At 38.4% G+C, this 20203-nt stretch overlaps 1 protein-coding gene across 2 annotated transcripts in view; it reads right to left on the reverse strand.

Annotated features, from left to right (window-relative positions):
• LOC306852647 (carbonic anhydrase-related protein 10-like) overlaps positions 1-20203 on the reverse strand; it is a 196152-nt gene that overhangs the window by 104531 nt on the left and 71418 nt on the right. Inside the window, exon 4 of one of the 2 annotated variants that reach the window (XM_079389647.1) lies at positions 12588-12653. The exons of the other annotated variant lie outside the window; for it this stretch is intronic. Within the exon in view, the coding sequence (XP_079245773.1) occupies positions 12588-12653 (66 nt within the window). The remainder of the gene's footprint in view (positions 1-12587; positions 12654-20203) is intronic. 2 annotated transcript variants of the gene reach the window in all.

Below are 20203 nucleotides of genomic sequence, written 5' to 3' on the forward strand. Positions count from 1 at the left end.
TGTTGCAAAAAAAGTGCTTGAGAGTATAAGTGCGGATTTGTATTTATATGACATAAGCAATATCACAAGAGCAAGAGAGTTGTTTGAAAAAAAAATGCTATTGCCTTTATAAAAACATTCAGTAAACATTTTTTAACATTCTCAACATTATGCATTTGTAATTGTATCAATTCAGATGCAGCTTCTGTGCCACCACTGCAGTACAAAGATTAATTTTGTTGTTGGAGATTTAATTTGATTGTTAACAGCTCTGTAAGTGTCTTATTATTGTTTTTAATGATTAAAAATAAGGCATTTCTCAGGCAGTAAATGTGGATCCTTTAGATGAATTTGAGCAATGCTGGTCTGGTCTTGGCCTTGACTCGGTCTCGACCTGCCTTGGTCTTGGTCTTGTCTTGGTCTCAACCCCTCAAAGTCTTGGTTTCAACAAACAATTGTCCTGGTCTCGGATTAGGTGGTCTTGCCTAAAACAATAATAAGCAGTGATGTAACTAAGGTAATTTTTTTCTCTCAAAAATAGTTACTATGCTAAACTAAGAATTTCCTTCTATATTGACTTTTTTTCTTAATTATGATATTAGCACAGTTGTTTTGTACTTTAAAAACATTCATTTTACCTCATAAATTAAAAGCATGCTCACCACAGAAAATGTGTATTCAAGTCATTGTATCAAGTCATCTATGAACTGCATTATTAAAAAATAAGTGTAAGGTCATCGACCAACAATGCATATTGGAGAAATTTTGCAACTAGTAAGCCTACAGCAATCTTGCAACACATTTTTCCAAACAAATCGCAAAAGACAGCTGTTTTGCACTTGGAAAGTCAGAATGTCGTCTGAGTAATTCAGCTCTCTGTCTGTTAATTGGTGCAGTTCATCAAAGCAGTGCTTTATCAGGTGTAGCATTAGAGCAAACAGGAGTATCAACCCTCACGTAATGATTAGTGGCCGAGACCACGAATCATTCACAAGCTATCATTGTCTAGGTAAACAGTTCCAGAGGTAAAGTGGAATCAAGCGGGACAAGCATGCAGTCGGCATGTTTAAATGACTCAGGACAGCTGAACCACTTTGGACGTGTCCTCTAATGCCAGCGTAATCTCAGCACCCTGGGCCGATGGGCCTCATTAAGCCGGACTATCCCGAGAACAATAAACATGTCAGTCAAGTTAACGCCTCCTGTCATTTGTTAATGGGCAGGGATATCTTACCTGGCGGCAAAGAGGGCTTCTCAAAGCAGAATACAAATGAGAATCAAGTCAAGTCAAGTCAGCTTTATTGTCAATTCTTCCACATGTACAGCACATACATACAGAGAATTGAAATTGCGTTACTCTCAGACCCTTGGTGCATACAGTTAACATTAAACACGTTCAGATACAGATAAATACAGTTTAAACATATGTACATACAACTATACAAATATAAAAATAAGAATTAGATCGATAAAGTGGCATAAGGCGCCTGGCAGATAGAGTGCAAAGCCAGTTAAGTAAAAACAACACTGTGTAGATATATTTGTAGTGCAAAAGATCAGTCTGAGGACATTGTAGAAAAATAAAAAAAGAGAGATAGATAAACTGCATAAGGCACATGGCAGAATAGATGGAGTGCAAACCAGTTGAATGTACAAAAACAAAACTGCGCAGATTTGTTTTGTTTTGTTATGAGTGTAGTGCAAGAAGAGCTTATCAGTCTGTTAAAGTGACAAGTTGAAGTGACTGTTCGGATAGTTTTTGTCAGACTATCCGAAGAGGTAATTTTCAGTCAATGTTGGATGGGTAGTGATCAGCCAATGCTGCACAAGTGACAGGTACAGGTCACAGCTTGTTGGTCGGTGGTGGGGGGGGGGTCCTATGGGTGTGGGGGGGCTGGGGGGGCACAGAGTCAGAGTTCCTAGTGTGTTGCTGTGTTAAATGGGGGTGAAAGAGGGGAGGGGGGGCAAGGACAGGAGGGAGTTCAGCTTGAAGCTGTCCTTCAGTCTGCTGGTCCTCGCCTGGAGACTCTGCAGTCTCCTCCCTGATGGCAGCAGACTGAAGAAGCTGTGTGTCGGGTGGGTGGGATCACCTGCAATGCGGAGGGCTCTGCGGGTGAGACGGGTGTTGTAAATGTCCTGGAGGGAGGGGAGAGAGACACCAACGATCTTCTCAGCTGCTCTCACTATGCGTTGAAGGGACTTGCGGCAGGATGCGTTGCAAGCGCCATACACACAGTGATGCAGCTGGTTAGGATGCTCTCGATGGTGCCTCTGTAGAAGGTGCACATGATGGGGGCCGGGGCTCTGGCTCTTGTGGGGGCTCTCGCTGCTGTACTTTCTTGGCCAGTGCTACAGTGTTGTTAGTCCAGGAGAGGTCCTCTGTGATGTGCACACCCAGGAACTTGGTGCTGTTCACTCTCTCCACAGTCGCACCGTTGATGGTCAGAGGGGCATGCTGAGTGTGTACTCTCCTGAAGTCAACAACAATCTCCTTCGTCTTCTTCACATTCAGAGAGAGATTGTTGTCACTGCACCACCCGGCCAGGCGGCTCACCTCGCTCCTGTAGTTTTTCTCATCTCTGTTGCTGATGAGACCCACCACAGTAGTGTCATCCGCAACCTTAATGAAAATGTTGGAGTTGTGTGATGGTGTGCAGTCGTGGGTCAGCAGAGTGAAGAGGAGGGGGCTCAGCACACATCCTTGGGGGGCCCCAGTGTTCAGTGTGATGGTGCTGGATGTGTTACTGCCGACCCGTACTGCTTGAGGTCTCCCGGTCAGGAAGTCCAACAGCCAGTTGCACAGAGAGGTATTGAGCCCCAGCTGGGCCAGTTTGTGAGTGAACTGTTGAGGGATGATTGTGTTGAATGCTGAACTGATGTCTATGAACAGCATCCTGACATATGAGTCTTTTTTCTCCAGATGTGTGAGGGCTGGGTGGAGGGCAGTGGTGATGGCATCATCGGTCGAGCGGTTGGACCTATATGCAAACTGGAAGGGGTCCAGGGAGGGGGGGGGGCAGACTTGATGTGGTGCAAGACTAGCCGTTCAAAGCACTTCATGAGGATGGGAGTGAGTGCTATTGGACGGTAGTCATTGAAGCAGGATGGAGATGACTTCTTAGGGACTGGAATGATGGTGGCAGCTTTGAAGCATGTGGGGACAACAGCCTGATTTAGTGAGATGTTGAAGATGTCTGTGAAGACCTCAGTGAGTTCCACTGCACAGTCTCTCAGTACACGCCCAGGAATGTTGTCAGGACCCGGAGCTTTGCATGAATTGATCCTGCTGAGGGACCTCCTCACGCTGTCCGGGGACAGCGTCATCACCTGGTCACCGGGAGGAGGTGGAGTCTTCTGTGCAGTGGTGCTGTTTTGTGCCTCAAAGCGAGCAAAGAAGGCATTCAGCTCTTTCAGCAGGGGGATGGTGTTGTCACAGGTCTGTGGTGGGGGCTTGTAATCCGTAATGGTCTGTATCCCCTGCCACAGGCTCCGCGTGTCTCTGCTGTCGCTGAAACAATGGGCTATCCTCCTGGAGTACTGTCTCTTGGCCTCTTTGATGCCGTGGGATAGGTTGGCCCTAGCTGTCTTCAGGCCCTCCTCATCTCCAGCTCTAAAGGCAGCGTTCCGAGCCTTCAGAAGTCTGTAGACCTCCCCTGTCATCTACGGCTTCTGGTTGGCCCGGACAGTGATGGACTTTGTGACTGTTACATCATCAATGCACTTGGAGATGTAGGCAGTAACAGTCTCTGAGTACTCTTGGAGGTCTGTAGTGTTGTTGTATGTGGCAGCCTGTTTAAACATATTCCAGTCAGTGGTGTCAAAACAGTCTTGAAGTGCCTCTGACGACCCTTCCGGCCACACTTGAATCTGTTTGTGAACTGGTTTGGTGACTTTAACGAGCGGTCTGTATGCAGGCATTAGCATGACAGTGATGTGGTCTGAGGCTCCGAGGTGGGGGAGGGGGAGGGCCTTGTAAGCTCCTGGGTTGTGTAAACAAAGTCCAGAGTGTTTTTTCCCCTTGTTGGAAAGTCTATGTGTTGGTGAATTTTTGGGAACACACTCTTTAAGTCTGCGTGGTTAAAATCCCCAGCCAAGATAAGAAAAGCATCTGGGTGGGCTGTCTGCTGCTCACTGGTGTGCTGGTACAGATCATTTAGTGCCTCACTCCTGTTGTTGTTGTTGGAGCTGGGAGGGATGTATACAGCAACGAGCAGTATGGCTGTATATTCCCTCGGTAGATAGAATGGCCGGCACTTAATAATCATAAACTCCACCAGGGGTGAGCAGTGTTTGCAGATCACAACAGCGTCGCGACACCATGCATCACTGATGTAAACACAGAGACCGCCGCCGCGGATCTTACCTCCCTCGACGAGAGCTCTGTCAGCTCGATAGCATGTTAGCTGGTTTAGCTGTATGGCGCAGTCCGGTACGCTGTTGTTAAGCCATGTTTCCGTAAACACAAAAACACAACAGTCTCTTACAGTCCTCTGAGTAGAGCGGAGTAGTCGGATGTAGTCCAGTTTATTGTCCAAAGAGCGTATGTTTGCCAGTACGATGGTGGGGATAGCTGGCTTGTGTGGGTTGGCCGCTAGCCTAGCTCGGATACCTCCGCGCTTACCCCTCTTCTGCTTCCTCTCACGCTGCTTGTAGCGCCTCCGCTGTGGGCGAGATGCAGTAGTGGGGGTCGGTGATGGAGTAGGCATTCGGAGCAGACCGAGGTCCCGCAGCTCTTCAGCGTGCGCGGAGTTTAACTCTAAAAATGTGGTTCTGCCGACATCGAGCAGAAACTCACGACTGTATGCGCGCTTAAAGACAGGTAGACGAGACGAAGATGTGCAAAAACATTGCGACTTACAAGACAAAAAACACGAAAACACCGATTTGTCGGGAGAGAGAGAAGCCGCTGCGACTGTGTGCGCCGCCATCTTAGGTACAAGGTTAAAATTGTACAAGAATAAAACTGCCATGGTGCAGCCTGCACAGAGGAACCATTGTCACACAATCTCTGTGGATTCAATCGTACGCTGGTTACTCTGCCATGGAGAGATCAAAAGTGAAACACTCAACAGGACCTTCTCCTCTCGATTGCTAATTGTTACCCGCCTGTTTAGGAGGCATCGCATGGCAGTCCTTCAGTGTTTGCCTCCACAGGTTTCGCTGAAGAGCAGTTTTATCCTTGAGCACTTCTAAGTGGACAATAACCACACAGAACAAAATTAAATACTACCGGAAGGATTTCAAATGAAGCACAGTTGATTTATTTTTTTTATTTTTCTTATACAGGCTACCAGATGCAGAGTGGAATTTAATGCTTTGTCCACCATTTACAAGTTTTTTTTGTTTGTTTTTTTCTTTGCTTGTGACCACGCTTTCCCACCATTGACAAGCTGTTCTGGCAATCCATGTTTTCACTGTTATACAGTAAAAGGGCGCTGTTACAAATCTACCGAGTTAATACAGCATCTTCGGATCCAAAAACATGCAAAAATGATCTGTGATCTGTAAAGTGGACAGAAGCTAGGCCTGTCTTGATACCCACACTTGTGTGGTCTTGGCTACATCAGAGCATGTGACAGGAAATGTGTGTCCACAAGACTGTCCCAGGTCTGAGAAATGCCAAAGCTTAGTGCCCTGAAAACACACTAAATACGCATATAATACTGCTTTGGAGCATATCCCATCATTTAGGTTTGGGTTCTGCAATCAAGATATGTTGAGGAAAACTTTGCAGTGCAAGTTCATTTAATTAGATATTACATATAATGTGTAAAACATAAGGTGTTGCATGTTTTATTGGTGCAGAGATTAGTATGTGTATGATGCATCGATTTACAAAAGGTGTGGATCGAAAACAACTTGGCATTTGGAACACAATGCAATCTAACATTTTATGCTGCTTCATATGTATCGTATCACTGGCTATGCACTGAGATGGGTGCCGCTTCCGCTAGAATATATGTACTACGGAACAGAAATGTAGATGTGCAAAATATTTAAAATGTGTAAAAAAACTGCTTACATTTTTACAACATTATGTTGCAAGTATGTCCCATTGGATAAATCACAAGTTCTACAAAGGGTATATTCCATTTGTACTGGGAAGTTGGAAATTCTGTAGGAACTTTTAACTGAAATGCCCCCTCAAGTCAGAATTCTGAATCTCAGAGTAAACACAACAAACCTGATTTCAGAATCCATGCTCAGTGCATTAACAGAAGTGAAACAGCAGTAATATACTATTTATTAGCATTTCTGTTAGTTTTTCTAAAATCTAAACTAACTGGTGCACACAGTACTATCCAACCTCTATATGTGGACATGATATTTTGAGGCAAAATACCGCTTTTGGTGTGTTTTTATCGATTGGCATTGATATCAATGGACAAATCCATCTTTTTTTCTGACTTATGTTCTTGAACACGGTCAGCTGGGGTGTGACGGGGTGCAGCTCTGATGTTGAGCATAAATAACACTGACTCAGGTAAATAGCATGCAAAATGTGTGGAATATCTCTAGAGGATAGAATTGATTCCTTTATAATTCAGCATGGGGATAATATCTGAAAAATCGTGGAAGATAAAATTACAAGTAGACTTGTGTTTGTTTAGTGTGTAACCACTCATTTGAACAGGCAGTCCTGAGGCTAGCCTTCTCCTCAACTGAACCAATACACACACTTTCTCTTTTTTCTCGGTCTCTGTCCTGTTTTCTCCATCACTTAAGCTCTATTTGGCTGCCTGTTAACCATGTCAGGCATGTCAGAGTGTGGATTTAGCCTAAACCTCTTATTGAATCTGAAAATAATCCCAAAGTCATCCTGCTGTTATCTTGGCCATGCTTGTCAGAAGAGAGGATTCCTATATCATTGAGATCTAAATTGTGCTCATTACATGTGTTTATCCAAAAACAACAGAGGCATAATGATTTGTAAAGAGCTAAAAAAAACATTATAACCCATGAGTAACATGCATTCACAACACAATTACCTTACGTAATATGACATATTTAAGTTTATTTTCAGTGGACAATAATGTGGGATTGGGCTTGATTTTGTCCATCAGGATCGATTGAATCATAAGCCATGATATTAATGTACACTTCACTACCGTTCAAAATTTTGGGGTTGGTAAGATTTTTTTGAAAGTGGTCTCTTATGCTCACAGAGGCATTTATTTGATTAAGACAGTAAAAATTGTAATATGTTGAAATATTATTCAAATCTAATTTTATACATACTGTATACACAAAAAAAGAAAAAAAGTTGTTTTGTTTGTTTTTGTTTTTTTCAACATTAGCCTACATTTTCACTGTACCAAATGTACTAAATGTAATTTATTTACTGGCAGCCATTGTCACATGATTCTTCAGAAGTCATTGTAATATGCTGATTTTATCAATGCTGAAAACAGTTGTGCTGCTTAATATACTTTTTTCGGGATTCTTTGATGAGCATTTATTTGAAATATGATTATTTTGTTACATTTGTAAAATTAAGTTATTTTTGATTTTTCAAACAGCCAGATTGATTGATTTAGATGATTTAACAAAAACAAAATAAAGGCTTTACAGTTTTTATTCCAGCACTGCATGTGTTGACGTTATCTATTAATTGAGTATAATGCTAATTGTTTAAAAAAAATAATAAGTAAACTCTTGAGCAGAAATCTTTTACAAAAAAAATAAAAAATTTAAATGTGCAAAAATACTGATGACTCATCCTGAACTACACAAATTTTTGTCCAATTAAATGCTCTACAGAATGAGAATACCCCTCCCTTTTAAATTTGAAATGAGATCAAATTTAATAAAATAAATTCAAAAATTAAATAAAACAGTGTATTTATTTTAAATATAATAACAGAGCATTTCATATAGTATTTAAACATCTGACTCTCCTTACCAGTGGCGGACTGGCCATCTAGAGCACCGGGAGTATAATGTGGGCCGGCCCACCTCGTAATTATATACAGTGCCCTCCATAAGTATTGGAACAGTAAAGACAAAATTGCTCTGTTGGCTGTGGAGACATTTGCAAATATGATTAAAAGATGAATATGAGACAAAACTACAGAATGTCACATTTTATTATTAGCCGTTTCAACACATACACGTTTTACCAAATAAAAAGAACAGCACTTTTAGAGTTCATCCCACTCATTGATGTGAGCATAAGTATTGGGACAGTTGAACATAAGGCAGATATAAAAGACTAAAAGCTATTATTTAGTTGCAGATCCCTTGATCACAATCACAGCAGTGAGTCTGTGACCCGTAGACATCACCAGACTCTTGGTCTCATCCTTTGAAATACGACAAGGACAATTCTGCGCTTCATGCCGCAGAGCTGGGAAACTGACAGATGTGCAGATCTGAGTTCTAAGAGCAATTCCGACAGCAGCTACAGTAAATGCATTTAGAGCCAATGTTTGATACCCACACATCACCGGAGCTTGTCAGCTGCATAAATGGAATGAAGCTGGACTTTATCTGTGAGAATTGAATGAAAATATGGCAAAATATCATCAGATATGTGGCAACATACATGCCACAGCTAAATATGACTGTTGTTTCTCGTAAGTGCTTAACCTGGCTCTGCACACAGTTCTGTCCAGTTTATTATGAGGGCATTTACACTTGGTCACTTCATACACAGGGTGGCCGCGGGTCCTTAAAAAGTCTTAAAATGTCTTAAAGTTTTCCATATAAAAGGCCTTAAAAAGTCTTAAAAAGCCTTAAATTCAGATTCGATATGTCTTAAATATTTTGGTGACTTTACCACAAAAAAAAAAAAAAAAAACTTCAGTCAGAAGTTTTTTTCCCCGCGGGGTAGTTATTGCGTCATCAGAGAGAATTAAGGTAGCAGGTCGAACTGAAATAGCTACAATGGGTAAATGTAAGTTCAATGAGAAATGGCTCGAGAATGCCGAATTCTCATGGTGGTTGAAGTCGGTGGCTGAAAATGTGTACGAGGCAAATTGCGCCGTATGTCGAAGGGGTTTTAAGCTGGGTACAATGGGCATCAAAGCGGTGGAATCACACACGCAGAGCGGGAAGCACCGGGAGTATGCGAGAGCCCGCGAGAAGAGTTCAATTAAAGGTTTCTGTTCCACTCTTCCCATTAGCAAAGATGTCACCACGGATGTTGAGAATCCCCAGCCTACAACGCCATCATCTGACCTACGTTTAGTTTTTGGCTCTACGCCAACAATAAGAGCTGAGGTAATTTGGGTGCTGAGGACGGTAACAAGCCATCACTCGTTCAGGTCAAATGACAGGATTGAGGAGGTTTTCAAAGCTATGTTTCCGGACTCTGGGCTTGTGCAGACATTCACGTGTGGAAAAGACAAAACCAGATATGTAGCTAGGTTTGGACTGGCGCATATATCAAAAAAGAACTTATCGCCGAGGTCAATAGATGTGGTGCTTTTGTGATCATGCTTGACGAAACCCTGAACCAGACAACTAAAAACAAGCAACTGCACCTGCATGTGCGGTACTGGTTGAATGACCGTGTTCAGCCGAGGTTCTTTGGATCCCATGCAACTGCACAAGACCTACTTCAGCATTTCAAAGTAAGTTTTCTTTTAATCAGTGTATTTATTTACTTAACCTATTAGAGTGTATCTTAGAAAATGTAGGATAACATAAGTTCACAGTTAGTCCGTAAGCCACAGTGTTAGGCTAACGTTACATTTAAACTTTTACCTCAGCTCTTTTCAGCTTTTTACAACTTTATATGTTAACAAGTATATAACGCAGTTATAATTGATATTTTTATATTATAATGTATGTATTATAATTTATAAATAAATATATAACCTTTATTTGTATATATTTAGTTAATAAGTATATATATATTTACTATGTATTTAAGTTCTATACTAAATTTTTGGCACTGTTACTTTCCCATTTTAAGGTAATCTACTGATTTGCCAAGGGAATAACAACTATGGCAAGGGCAGTAAATGTTAATATGTTTACTAGCTGAGTGGAATACATTTTAGAATACAGCTTTGTAGGGGTGGGCGATATATCGAACGCGATATGCACGCGCATCTTGTCAGTAAAGCCGGTTCCATCACCTGTTTTCAATGGTGATGGAGATTTACCGCTAATCAAGGAACCGGCTTTACTGACAAGATGCGCGTGCATATCGCGTTCGATATATCGCCCAGCCCTACAGCTTGGGTGTTGTACACCTGCCGAAGTATCTTAATAAAATATACAAATTTGTCAGGTATCTCCTATACTCTCTGTAGATACAGGCTCTGCCCTGGTTGTCTGGTTATAAAAATGGTTCATGTTGCTTAATTTTTTTGAAGTGTCAGAGATGAGATGTGTTGACTGTTGTATGGTTAATGTCTGTATATTTTTTAAATTCCTAGGAGTGTGTGCAGCAGCTTGACCTGAGAGACATGATATCTGTCTCCATGGATGGACCCAGTGTAAACTGGAAGTTTTTAGAAATTCTCCAGCAAGAACATTCAGAGGCGTTTGGAGGTGCCCAGCTGACTGTGGTCGGGAGCTGTGGTCTCCACACACTCCATAATGCCATAAAAAGTGGCTTTAGTGTATGGCAAATGGAGAAAGTGCTCAGGGCACTACATACAGTCTTCCATAATAGCCCTGCTAGAAGAGAGGATTTCTGCACTCTGACCAAGACATCTGTGTTTCCCCTGCCATTTTGTGGGCATCGTTGGATAGAAAACCTACCAGTCATTTTGTGATTTGTGTTGTGTGTATTTTCATCGCAGGTTTGGTGGTCTTAAATTTCATATAAGTTGGTATTAAAAAGGTCTTAAAAAGTCTTAAATTTGACTTGTTAAACTCTGTAGACACCCTGCATACATGTTCACTGCTATCTGACTGTATGCACATTACATTCACACTTCACCACATAAATGTGTCTTTGCACAAAACTGATAAATCTGATTTAGTATTCTTGTTTTATTTGCAAATGCAAAGAAGTACTAACGATACTAATCCATTTTCTGTACACACAATACTAGAGGCTAAGAGTTACAGCAAAAAAAAAAAAAAAGTTAAGTGAAAGTATAAATAGAGATGTTAGATTCTTACAAATGTAACTGCAGAGTAATACTGGCAAACTTTACAAAAAGGTTTAAATTTTTATTGCATTAACATAGGTTAACAATTTCTGTGTGCATTAATACATTTCAAGTTAATATATTCTGAACAAAACAAATTAATAAACAATAGTATATTTGCAAAATAATATTAACCTTGATTAATAAATGCTTTAAAAAAGTTATTTGTTGTTAGGTCATGGTACCAAATGCATTTATGTTGAAACTTACTGTAAAGTGCTACTGTAATCATACGCCTATATATATTTAATATTGCAATAACTATAGTGTTGACCCAAATCAATATTTCATGGCCATGTATTTATAATAAATGACTAAAAATTATTCATTGTTAGTTCAAGATACAGAATATGTGAACAAATGTTGAACCATATTGTAAAATTTAATCGCTATTAAATATATATTAATATTCCAATATTGTTATAATGTTGATCTAATCCAATATTTGATGGCCATGTATTTATATTAATAATAAATGCTATTAAAAAAGATTTTGTTCAGTGTTAGTTCACAATACCTAATAAACACATTAAATAATGAAACTTAAAAATTGAAGCATTACCATAATGCATAAAAATCACACAGTACTGTAATTTCATTGAGGTCTCAATGGCAACATTTTTTTTTAATGCATTTAATCATTTTACAAGTCATTTAGTCATTTAATTATAACTATATAAGAGAATGTACAGTCAGTTGTACATTGTACAACCCGGTCAAGTAAGTAGAAAAGGCCAAAATGCAATCAGGAACCAAATTCAAGCCATGTTTCAAAAACACCATAGTAAAATTTCTCAAGAGCATACTAACCGCTCAATTTTATCTCATTATTGGCAACTGTTTAACAAAATTAAAATTGGTGCTTTTTGATTGCTAGATGGAGGTCCATGTGCCAGACAGCATCTATAACAGCCACTGCGAAACGTGCAGTTGTTGAGGTGTTTCTTATGCATCACTTGAATTGTTCATCCGTTGCCATTCAGACTGAACGAGGAGATGTCTGTGAATTAGGGAAACTCGCTATTATGTGAAGTGGGTGAGGCATGGCTCAAGGTTGCCTGCTAGTTTCCTTTGTGTCCTTTGAGTCCAAGGTATCACTTTTTTGGAGCCTCTCTGTATTTGTGCATGGTATTGGATGCTAGAGCGTTGCCTGAGGCTGCTTTCAGCAGCGTCTATGTGCTAGGAATATGCAGAGGAGTGTAAGTACAGTGCTTATATTCATGGAGGTTTAATGATGCATGCTGAACAACAGCTGTGTGTGAGAGAAAATGCTGGTTTAATGCCTTGATTAGAATACTGATTATGTGCCCCAGCCATGAATCCTTTAAGCTCAGAAGCAATAAAAAAGCATGTGGTTTCTGAAAGGATTTCACAGGTGGCTCAACAGCATCCCGAGCCCTTTGTAATTATCACAGACACTGTTTTACAGTGGCATAACCACTAATAAGAAAGAGAGCAAAAGTGAGAGAAAGGCAGCGTAATGAAGAAATTAATTACCTTGGGTTGCACTGACCACCTCCCCCACCCCCCGTTTCGCATCGTTCCAAGCCCCCGAATGACCTGCTGTTCAAAGATGAAATGAAGATGCATGGGCATATGAATGAGACAATGCATAAATGGGTAAGTGGGCAAACTGAATGCTTTGATGAGTCATCTGCAATACATAATTTGCTCTTAAATCCTGAAACTCCATTAGCTGCAGCTACTTAATCAAATAATTCAATAGACCCCGCTGCTTTGTTTTCTTTTGCTCTCATTAATTGCGAGGGAAAAGAATGACACCGTGCCAAATGAGCAGGGCGTGACTGAGGACACAGCAATGTGTCTCACATTCAGCAGGTTTTAAAAGATGAAAGGGCGATAATAATGTTTACCTTCGTGGCTGAATTAAGCATTACAGCGATGGCGGAGGTTGTGCCTGGCTGCCAGAACTAATCACAGGCAGACATCTCTCACATCTGTTATTTAATCTGATGGTGGGATTTGGGTTATGACAGACAGAGGTGTAGCAAATATTATACATTTCTGAAATGTTTAGGTATTGAATTTCCCCATTTTTGGGGAAATACATTTGGCACATGTATAAAATGATGGGTGTAAGACTAAGCAGAAGCCTCCACCGACTGGTTGCATTGGCAGTGAACTCAAAAGAGCAGCAGTGGCAGTAATCCTAATATAACTAGCATCTATATCTACCTTCGGCAAATCAGTTCGGACTACTGGGCAAGCATTACATCACCTAATTAATATTCATAAGCCAAGCTGATAAGAGTGATCATCATAAGCTACCACTCTAAAGGAGCTTCTTTTAATAAATTTGACAGATCTTGCTTGGTTTGTAACATTTAAAGAACTGTCTAATACAGATCTAAGTGATATGCTTTGTTTCAGATGTTTCTTCAGTCTGCAATGGATGTAAGGCATCAGAAGGCTTTCTTATTTTGGATGTGTATTAAATTATAGGCTTGCGGGAGGAGTGAATTTGACTTTCAAAATTACAAAAATACCATTTTGAACCTAGTCTGCACACAGCTATACTCGAATAATCCAGCAATTTGTGAATGACTGACAGGCACGAGAGAAATTCTGTCACTATGTATTGTATGATAATTGCTGAGAAGCTGATTCTGTGAGTGAGGAAAATGGTTTGTGGTGTCTGGGTTTAAAATGTTGGCTAAAGGACTTAACATACTGGCAATGAACCAGTTGTGATTTATCAACAATGACAAACCCAGGCCATTTGACAAAGCATGGACTTGAAGTAAGAAAGGAAGCACATTTAAAGCAAGCTATCAAATGCAATTTATGACCTCTGATTATTTGTGATATGTAAGCCACCTTCATTTTAATGTAAGAGTGGGTGCGGCCATTTGTTACATTAATGTGCATGCCTTCTCATTCACTTCTAGTTTCAAAACAGGGTTCTGTGTAGTGTTTTTGGCGGCCAGTTTTAATTTTAGTTTTAGTCTAGTTTTAGTTTTTATTAGTTTTAGTCACGTTCATACTCTTTTTAGTCTAGTCTAGTTTTAATCGACGAAAACTGATGACATTTTAGTCTAGTTTTTGTCAATGAAAATTGCATTTTAGTCTCTTTTTAGTAATACAATTCTATTTAACCCAGTCAATATAGTATAAGTACCTAGTAGTATAGACAAAACCAAAATTTTCTTTTAGCCAAACCCATTTCAAACAAGGTTATCTTATTATATTATTGTTGCCTTATAGACTCAAGAATACATCCATTCCAGACACGGAAGACGCTCTGGTTTGAATTCACAACATTTATTTTACCAACCAAACATGTTAGAAGTACACACACATCTCCCAAAGACGAACCCCGGCTGGCCGGCCATCGGGCCCTTTCTCTGCGTCAGACTTAACTTTGTTGTCGTCTTCAAAAAAATGCCACGAGTGGGGCTTGAGGAAGTGACGTTGCCTGCGTCTGCGCAGTGCGAACTGACGTGAGACACCGGAAACAGAAATACTGCAAAATAATAATAATAACGCGACTAAACGAGACAAAATAACGTTATAACATTTAGTTTCGTCTCGTTTTAGTCAACGAAAATGAAGAGACATTTTAGCATAGTTTTTATTTTGTAAACCACATTTAGTCTTGTTTTTATTCGTCAACAATATTGCATTATACATTTAGTTATCGTCATCGTCACATGACCAGGATTTTATGTTTCGTCTCGTCTCGTCTCGTTTTCGTCACGTGATAAAGGTTCGTTGACGACGATATTTAGTCATAATTTTTGTTGACGAAAGCAACACTAGTTCTGTGTTATAATTTTATTTTAATTTATTAAGATAATCAAATACACTGGTTTGTAGAGCAAATAGAATAAATTTGTTACTCTTCTAATTATCTATAGCATCTAGAGATGTAACGATATTATCAATATCGCGATTCAGTGTTTCCCGCACCTCAGAACGACTCACACAGCGAGTCACATGACTCATACGTTCACAGTGAATGAATGCAGTGAACTTGTTCATTGCATGTGCTGTGACTTTAGTGCGCTTTGGGAATGCAACAGCAGCCAGTTAGGATTTATTTTTATGTCAAGTCAAGTCACCTTTATTTATATAGCGCTTTTAACAATACAGATTGTCAAAGCACTTAACAGTATCAAATTGGAGGAGAGAGTGTCAATAATGTATAATGATAAGATTAAACACTCAATTTTTCAGTTAAAGGCATTTCTTTATTGAATTCAGAGATGTCATTGTCTAGCTCAGTTTAGTTTAAATAGTATCTGCGAAATCAAATTGACGATAATCGCTAGAAATTATGTGTCAACTGAGCAAGCCAATGCAGTATTTTATGCAGCATGAATTGCTGACAGCTAGCGGTTTAAATGTAGTCCAAATTCAAAATATATTTTTCAAGTGTAGGGAAAGAAGTATTGTAATTGCTTGTTGTTGTTATATTCTAATTTGTTTGGCTTCCTAAAACACCAGTTTGAATGTATGTAATTTAAACTGAGACAATATATCAAAAACTAAAAAGAGGGTCAAGTCTCCTTTAAAGACTTTTTTTTTCTTAGGTAAGAACATGGTTTGGAGCTCTTATTTTTGAACTCTCAAAGTGCATTAGATAAAATAATTACATTTTTAAAATGTACAAATGTTAATTTGCCTTTTTTTAAATATCACAGTATATCATATCGTAGACTTCATATTGCAATATTATCGTATCGTGAGATTTCGATATCGTTACATCCCTAGCAGCTAGTGAATCAAAAGTCTTGTACATACAAAAAAGATAGCTTACTTCTGCATAGAAAGTAGTGTGGATGTCACCAAATCATCACTAGAGACCTGGAAATATTCAGAATAATTTGTATTCAAATAAAATACAAATCAAATATGATATGTCATGCATGAACATAGTCTCTTTTTTTAGATAAATGAAGAGACTTGTATTTTGCGTCTCACAAAAAAATTAAGCGACTTCGTTGTCTTTTTATATTTATTTTTTTATATTTCAGCAAATTATTTGACTATTAACGGTAAAAAAAATATTTACAGTTTATAAATCTACACTGTAAAAATGTCATTTTTACAGGAAAAAAAACTATAAGTGCTTTACTTAAAACTATAAATAACAATGGCATATATAATTTTACACTAAATACTTGTTGCAATTAAAAGTGCAATGTAAAGTGCTTTGAGTGCTTAGAAAAGTGCTATGTGAATATAATGAATTAGGTAACACTTTACAATAAGGTTCATTACTTAACATTAGCTAACAACATTAGTAAATGCTGAAATTAACATTAAGATTTAATAAATGCTGTAGAAGTATTGTTCATTCTTAGTTCATGTTTACTAATGCATTATTAAAATCACAATTTGTGTTTGTTAACATTAGTTAATGCACTGCGAACTAACACGAATAAAAAAAATGAACAACTATTTTCATTAACTAACATTAACAAATTAATAACAGATTAATAGTGTAATAAATGCATTGTTCATTGTTTGTTCATGTTAATGTAATGTTAAAAAATGACACCTTATTGTAAAGTTTTACCATGCATTATTATTATTATTATTATTATTATAAAAGTTATAAAATTACCATATAATTTACAGTAGGCAAGTCCCTACATGACCCATCGCATATGATTATATGTTATATAAATAGCTTAGTTTTTTTTCTTTCAATATTGTATAATAGGGTGCTTTATGTTACAATGCATGTTATTCAGATAGTGTTTATTGTCTTATTTTAGTGTTGTGTTTTACCCTTGTGTGTATGACTCTGTATACCATTTATAATATATAAATGGCCATGTTTTATGAAGAGGCCATCTATATCATACTATCTGTATTATCATAGAGGTTATCAATACATTTACATTTGTAAGTGATATGATGGCAGCAACAGAGCAAGTGAGGAGAGAGTGCATGGGAGAGAAAGAAAGGAGCGAGAGCTCTTCAGAAAATGTCTTGGAGATGAGACATGTGTACTCAAGAGGAGAGCACAAGACTTCATCCACACTCAAAAAAAAAAAATCATGCCATAGTTCATTATTAAGTATTTGCATCCTTTTGATTTTTATTTAAATAATCATTTTTTCAAAAATTATGTAGTCAGATTGCTTACAATTAATCTAAACCTGCAAATTGTTTAAACTATGTAAATTGTAGTTTACATATAGCTAGATGTGGAACAAGCCAAATCCAAATATTTAAATTTTGTGAGACTGATTTACATACAAATTTCGGGAAATAGAATTGTTTAGAAGCGGAAATGACGTTATTCAATACTCCACTCGGTAAGGGGCGGCAACAGCAGAAGGAGAAGCAAAGTTCCCATTAACATTTTGCACTAGAACATGATAAGGTAAGTTACATCTACAGTCATCCTTTATAATCTGTTGGTTTCTGCATATATAAATGTATTATTAGCGTTGAGAATATCATATTACACTAATATTAATGCACTGATTATCACATTTTTCGTTAAATCCGTTAGCTAGCTAACTTGAACATGCAGCTAACACATGAGCCAACTTTAGCTACTCATTATCGGCCAGTATTAGACATATTAGTAATTAGAATATATAGAGATGTTTTGTTTTTTTTCTGTATATCCGCATTTTCTGACGTAAAAAAGGATGGTGACACGTGCATTCGTAAATTCAGATTTAAAGTGGTGTGAGGGGTGGGTAACTTTGTTAAACTGTTTCTGTTTCTTGTATGTATGCTACAAATAATTGTTTTTTTGTTTTAGAAAAATATATCAGATTACAAACAGTGGAAACCATTTCGAATTTTAGGTGATTCAACATAAAAACATATTTTAATATATAGTTGAAAATAGGGGTCGACCGATATGTGTTTTTCAGGGCCGATGCCGATACCGATTATTACAGACCAAGTAGACCGATAACCGATATATTGAACCGATATATATGTCTGGTGTAAAAATGAAAATGAATGTCAAAATTAAGAATAACAAGGGCTCTGACAAAAACGGCCTTCCCTAGTGTTGGTTGCACTTCTTACTCTTGTCTTCCCCCATGCATCCATCTACAATAAGGGTAATATATAAAGAGAGAGTTAAAAGTGGGGCCACTGCATTCGTCATGATTGAACCTATGAATACTAAATACTACAGCTAAACAGTTTGGGGAAATGTAAGTATTTGGCTTCAATAATTTACATGTTAGAAATGTATGTTTAATAACATAACCTCTCATAATTCTTCATTAATTATTTTCGGTTGACTAAATCATAACCTACAAGAGGTGACTATTCAATTCATCATCTAATGCACATCAGTTGATTAATTTAAAAAGCGCAATGTATATAATAAGTGTAAATAATTTAATTGTCTTCATAGCTCCATTGTAGAAGTTGCGAAGAAGACCGCAACTATTTTAATGAAACTATAACACTAATAGCCTGTTATAGGCTCACTTGGTTCAATAGCCTATTGAAATGTCCCAATTTCCGTCATCCTAATCTTGGCCTATGTGACAGTAACTTAATCTTGGCCTATGTGACAGTATCTTAATCTTGGCCTACGTGACAGTAATTTCCATTAGTTTTCATTTACAGTGCAGTGCAAATGAAGGCATAAAACATTAATTTAATTTATCTTTTAATCAAATGAGAGTTGAACTCTATTTTTTGGCAAACAAATGTGTTTACTATTAAAATTAAAACATGTAAGAAATAGCGTATTGTGTGATTTGTTCTTTTAAACAAAGGTTGTAATAATTGTAGTAGCATTAGTAAATAAACCGAACGTTTATTTTGACGGGTTGCCATGAGGACCTCTTAAGTTTCTGTAGCCTATTTATGATATGACGATCGTTTTACTCAAACGAAACAGTCAAATGCTCATGAAGTAACTCTCAGAGCAGTTCTGGGGATGATGTTCATGTATTTATGTCCTCATTTAGTGACATGGCAGATGCGGAAAACACCGCGAGCGTCGCGCACTTCAGTGTGTGTGTGTGTGTGTGTCAAAACCGCGCGTCTGTGCCTTTCACATATACAGAGACACGCCGAACATGCAGAATTCATATTTAAATAGTCTTTTTGCAGCTTAATGTTTACAGATAGTCCATATTGTGAGTCGATTTAAGTGTACTGACCTACTTTTGATTAATTCATCCAAACTTTGACAAATTCCGTGACTCCTCGGTTATACAGTAAATTCCATTGATATGACTGGATTCCGCGATTCCCCCTGCGTTTCCCCCATCTCGGAAACCATAAATAGATAATATTGAGGTTTTTACAACTTCAGTGTAGTGGATTGTAATTTATTGCAACTTGAGCAACGTCTGCTGCTGCCTTTGAGAGATAACTGATGCGTGATGAAGCAGCACCAGTTAGCAAGCGCTTTCGGTGTGGGGGGGCCTTTAGTCTTCCACGTTGATTGGTTGGACTCCTGACTCTCAACAAATCAGATGCGCGGTGGGCGGAGACTGCTCTAGGCCACAGAGTGGTGAGTTCCGACAGGCTGCATCAGAGCCAAATAGCGCGTTTCAAAATTAAATAATTTTATCGGCACATCGGTTTTGAAAGTAACCGATACCGATTATCAAAAAAATGCTTAATATCGGTGCCAATAATCGGCCAGGCCGATAATCGGTCGACCCCTAGTTGAAAACATATTTGCTGTGTTTGATCTATAGGCTTTAGTGGGTCCTTTAGTTGGTAAAGAAATGGCACTACAATTCTGTGTAGTGTCCCAGGCACTTACCTTAACACCATAACAACCTTAAATAACCACAAATGAGCAGTTAGACAGTTAGACAGTTTTTACTTTCATACGAGTTAAATTTTTCCACAAAAACATGACCTATCAAAAAAACAAGTAAATAACTGAGTCACGTGACCCTTTGTATAATTTATATTATAATATTATTATTATTATTTTGCAGGTAATGTGCTGTAAACTATCCACCTGAAAGCCAGAACTTGTTGCACACAACTGATCATTTTTATTTTCTCTTTGTTCACAGATATGTGAATGTGGCCATGTAAAGTGTGTGACATTACACTATCTACGAGGTATGAGTTGCTTAAACATTTTAGGCTGAAACATTTCAACTACGGCCGCAAATGCCGGTATCCCTGTC

The sequence above is a fragment of the Barbus barbus genome, assembly GCF_936440315.1.
Source record: "Barbus barbus genome assembly, chromosome: 32".
NCBI classification, from domain to species: domain Eukaryota; kingdom Metazoa; phylum Chordata; class Actinopteri; order Cypriniformes; family Cyprinidae; genus Barbus; species Barbus barbus.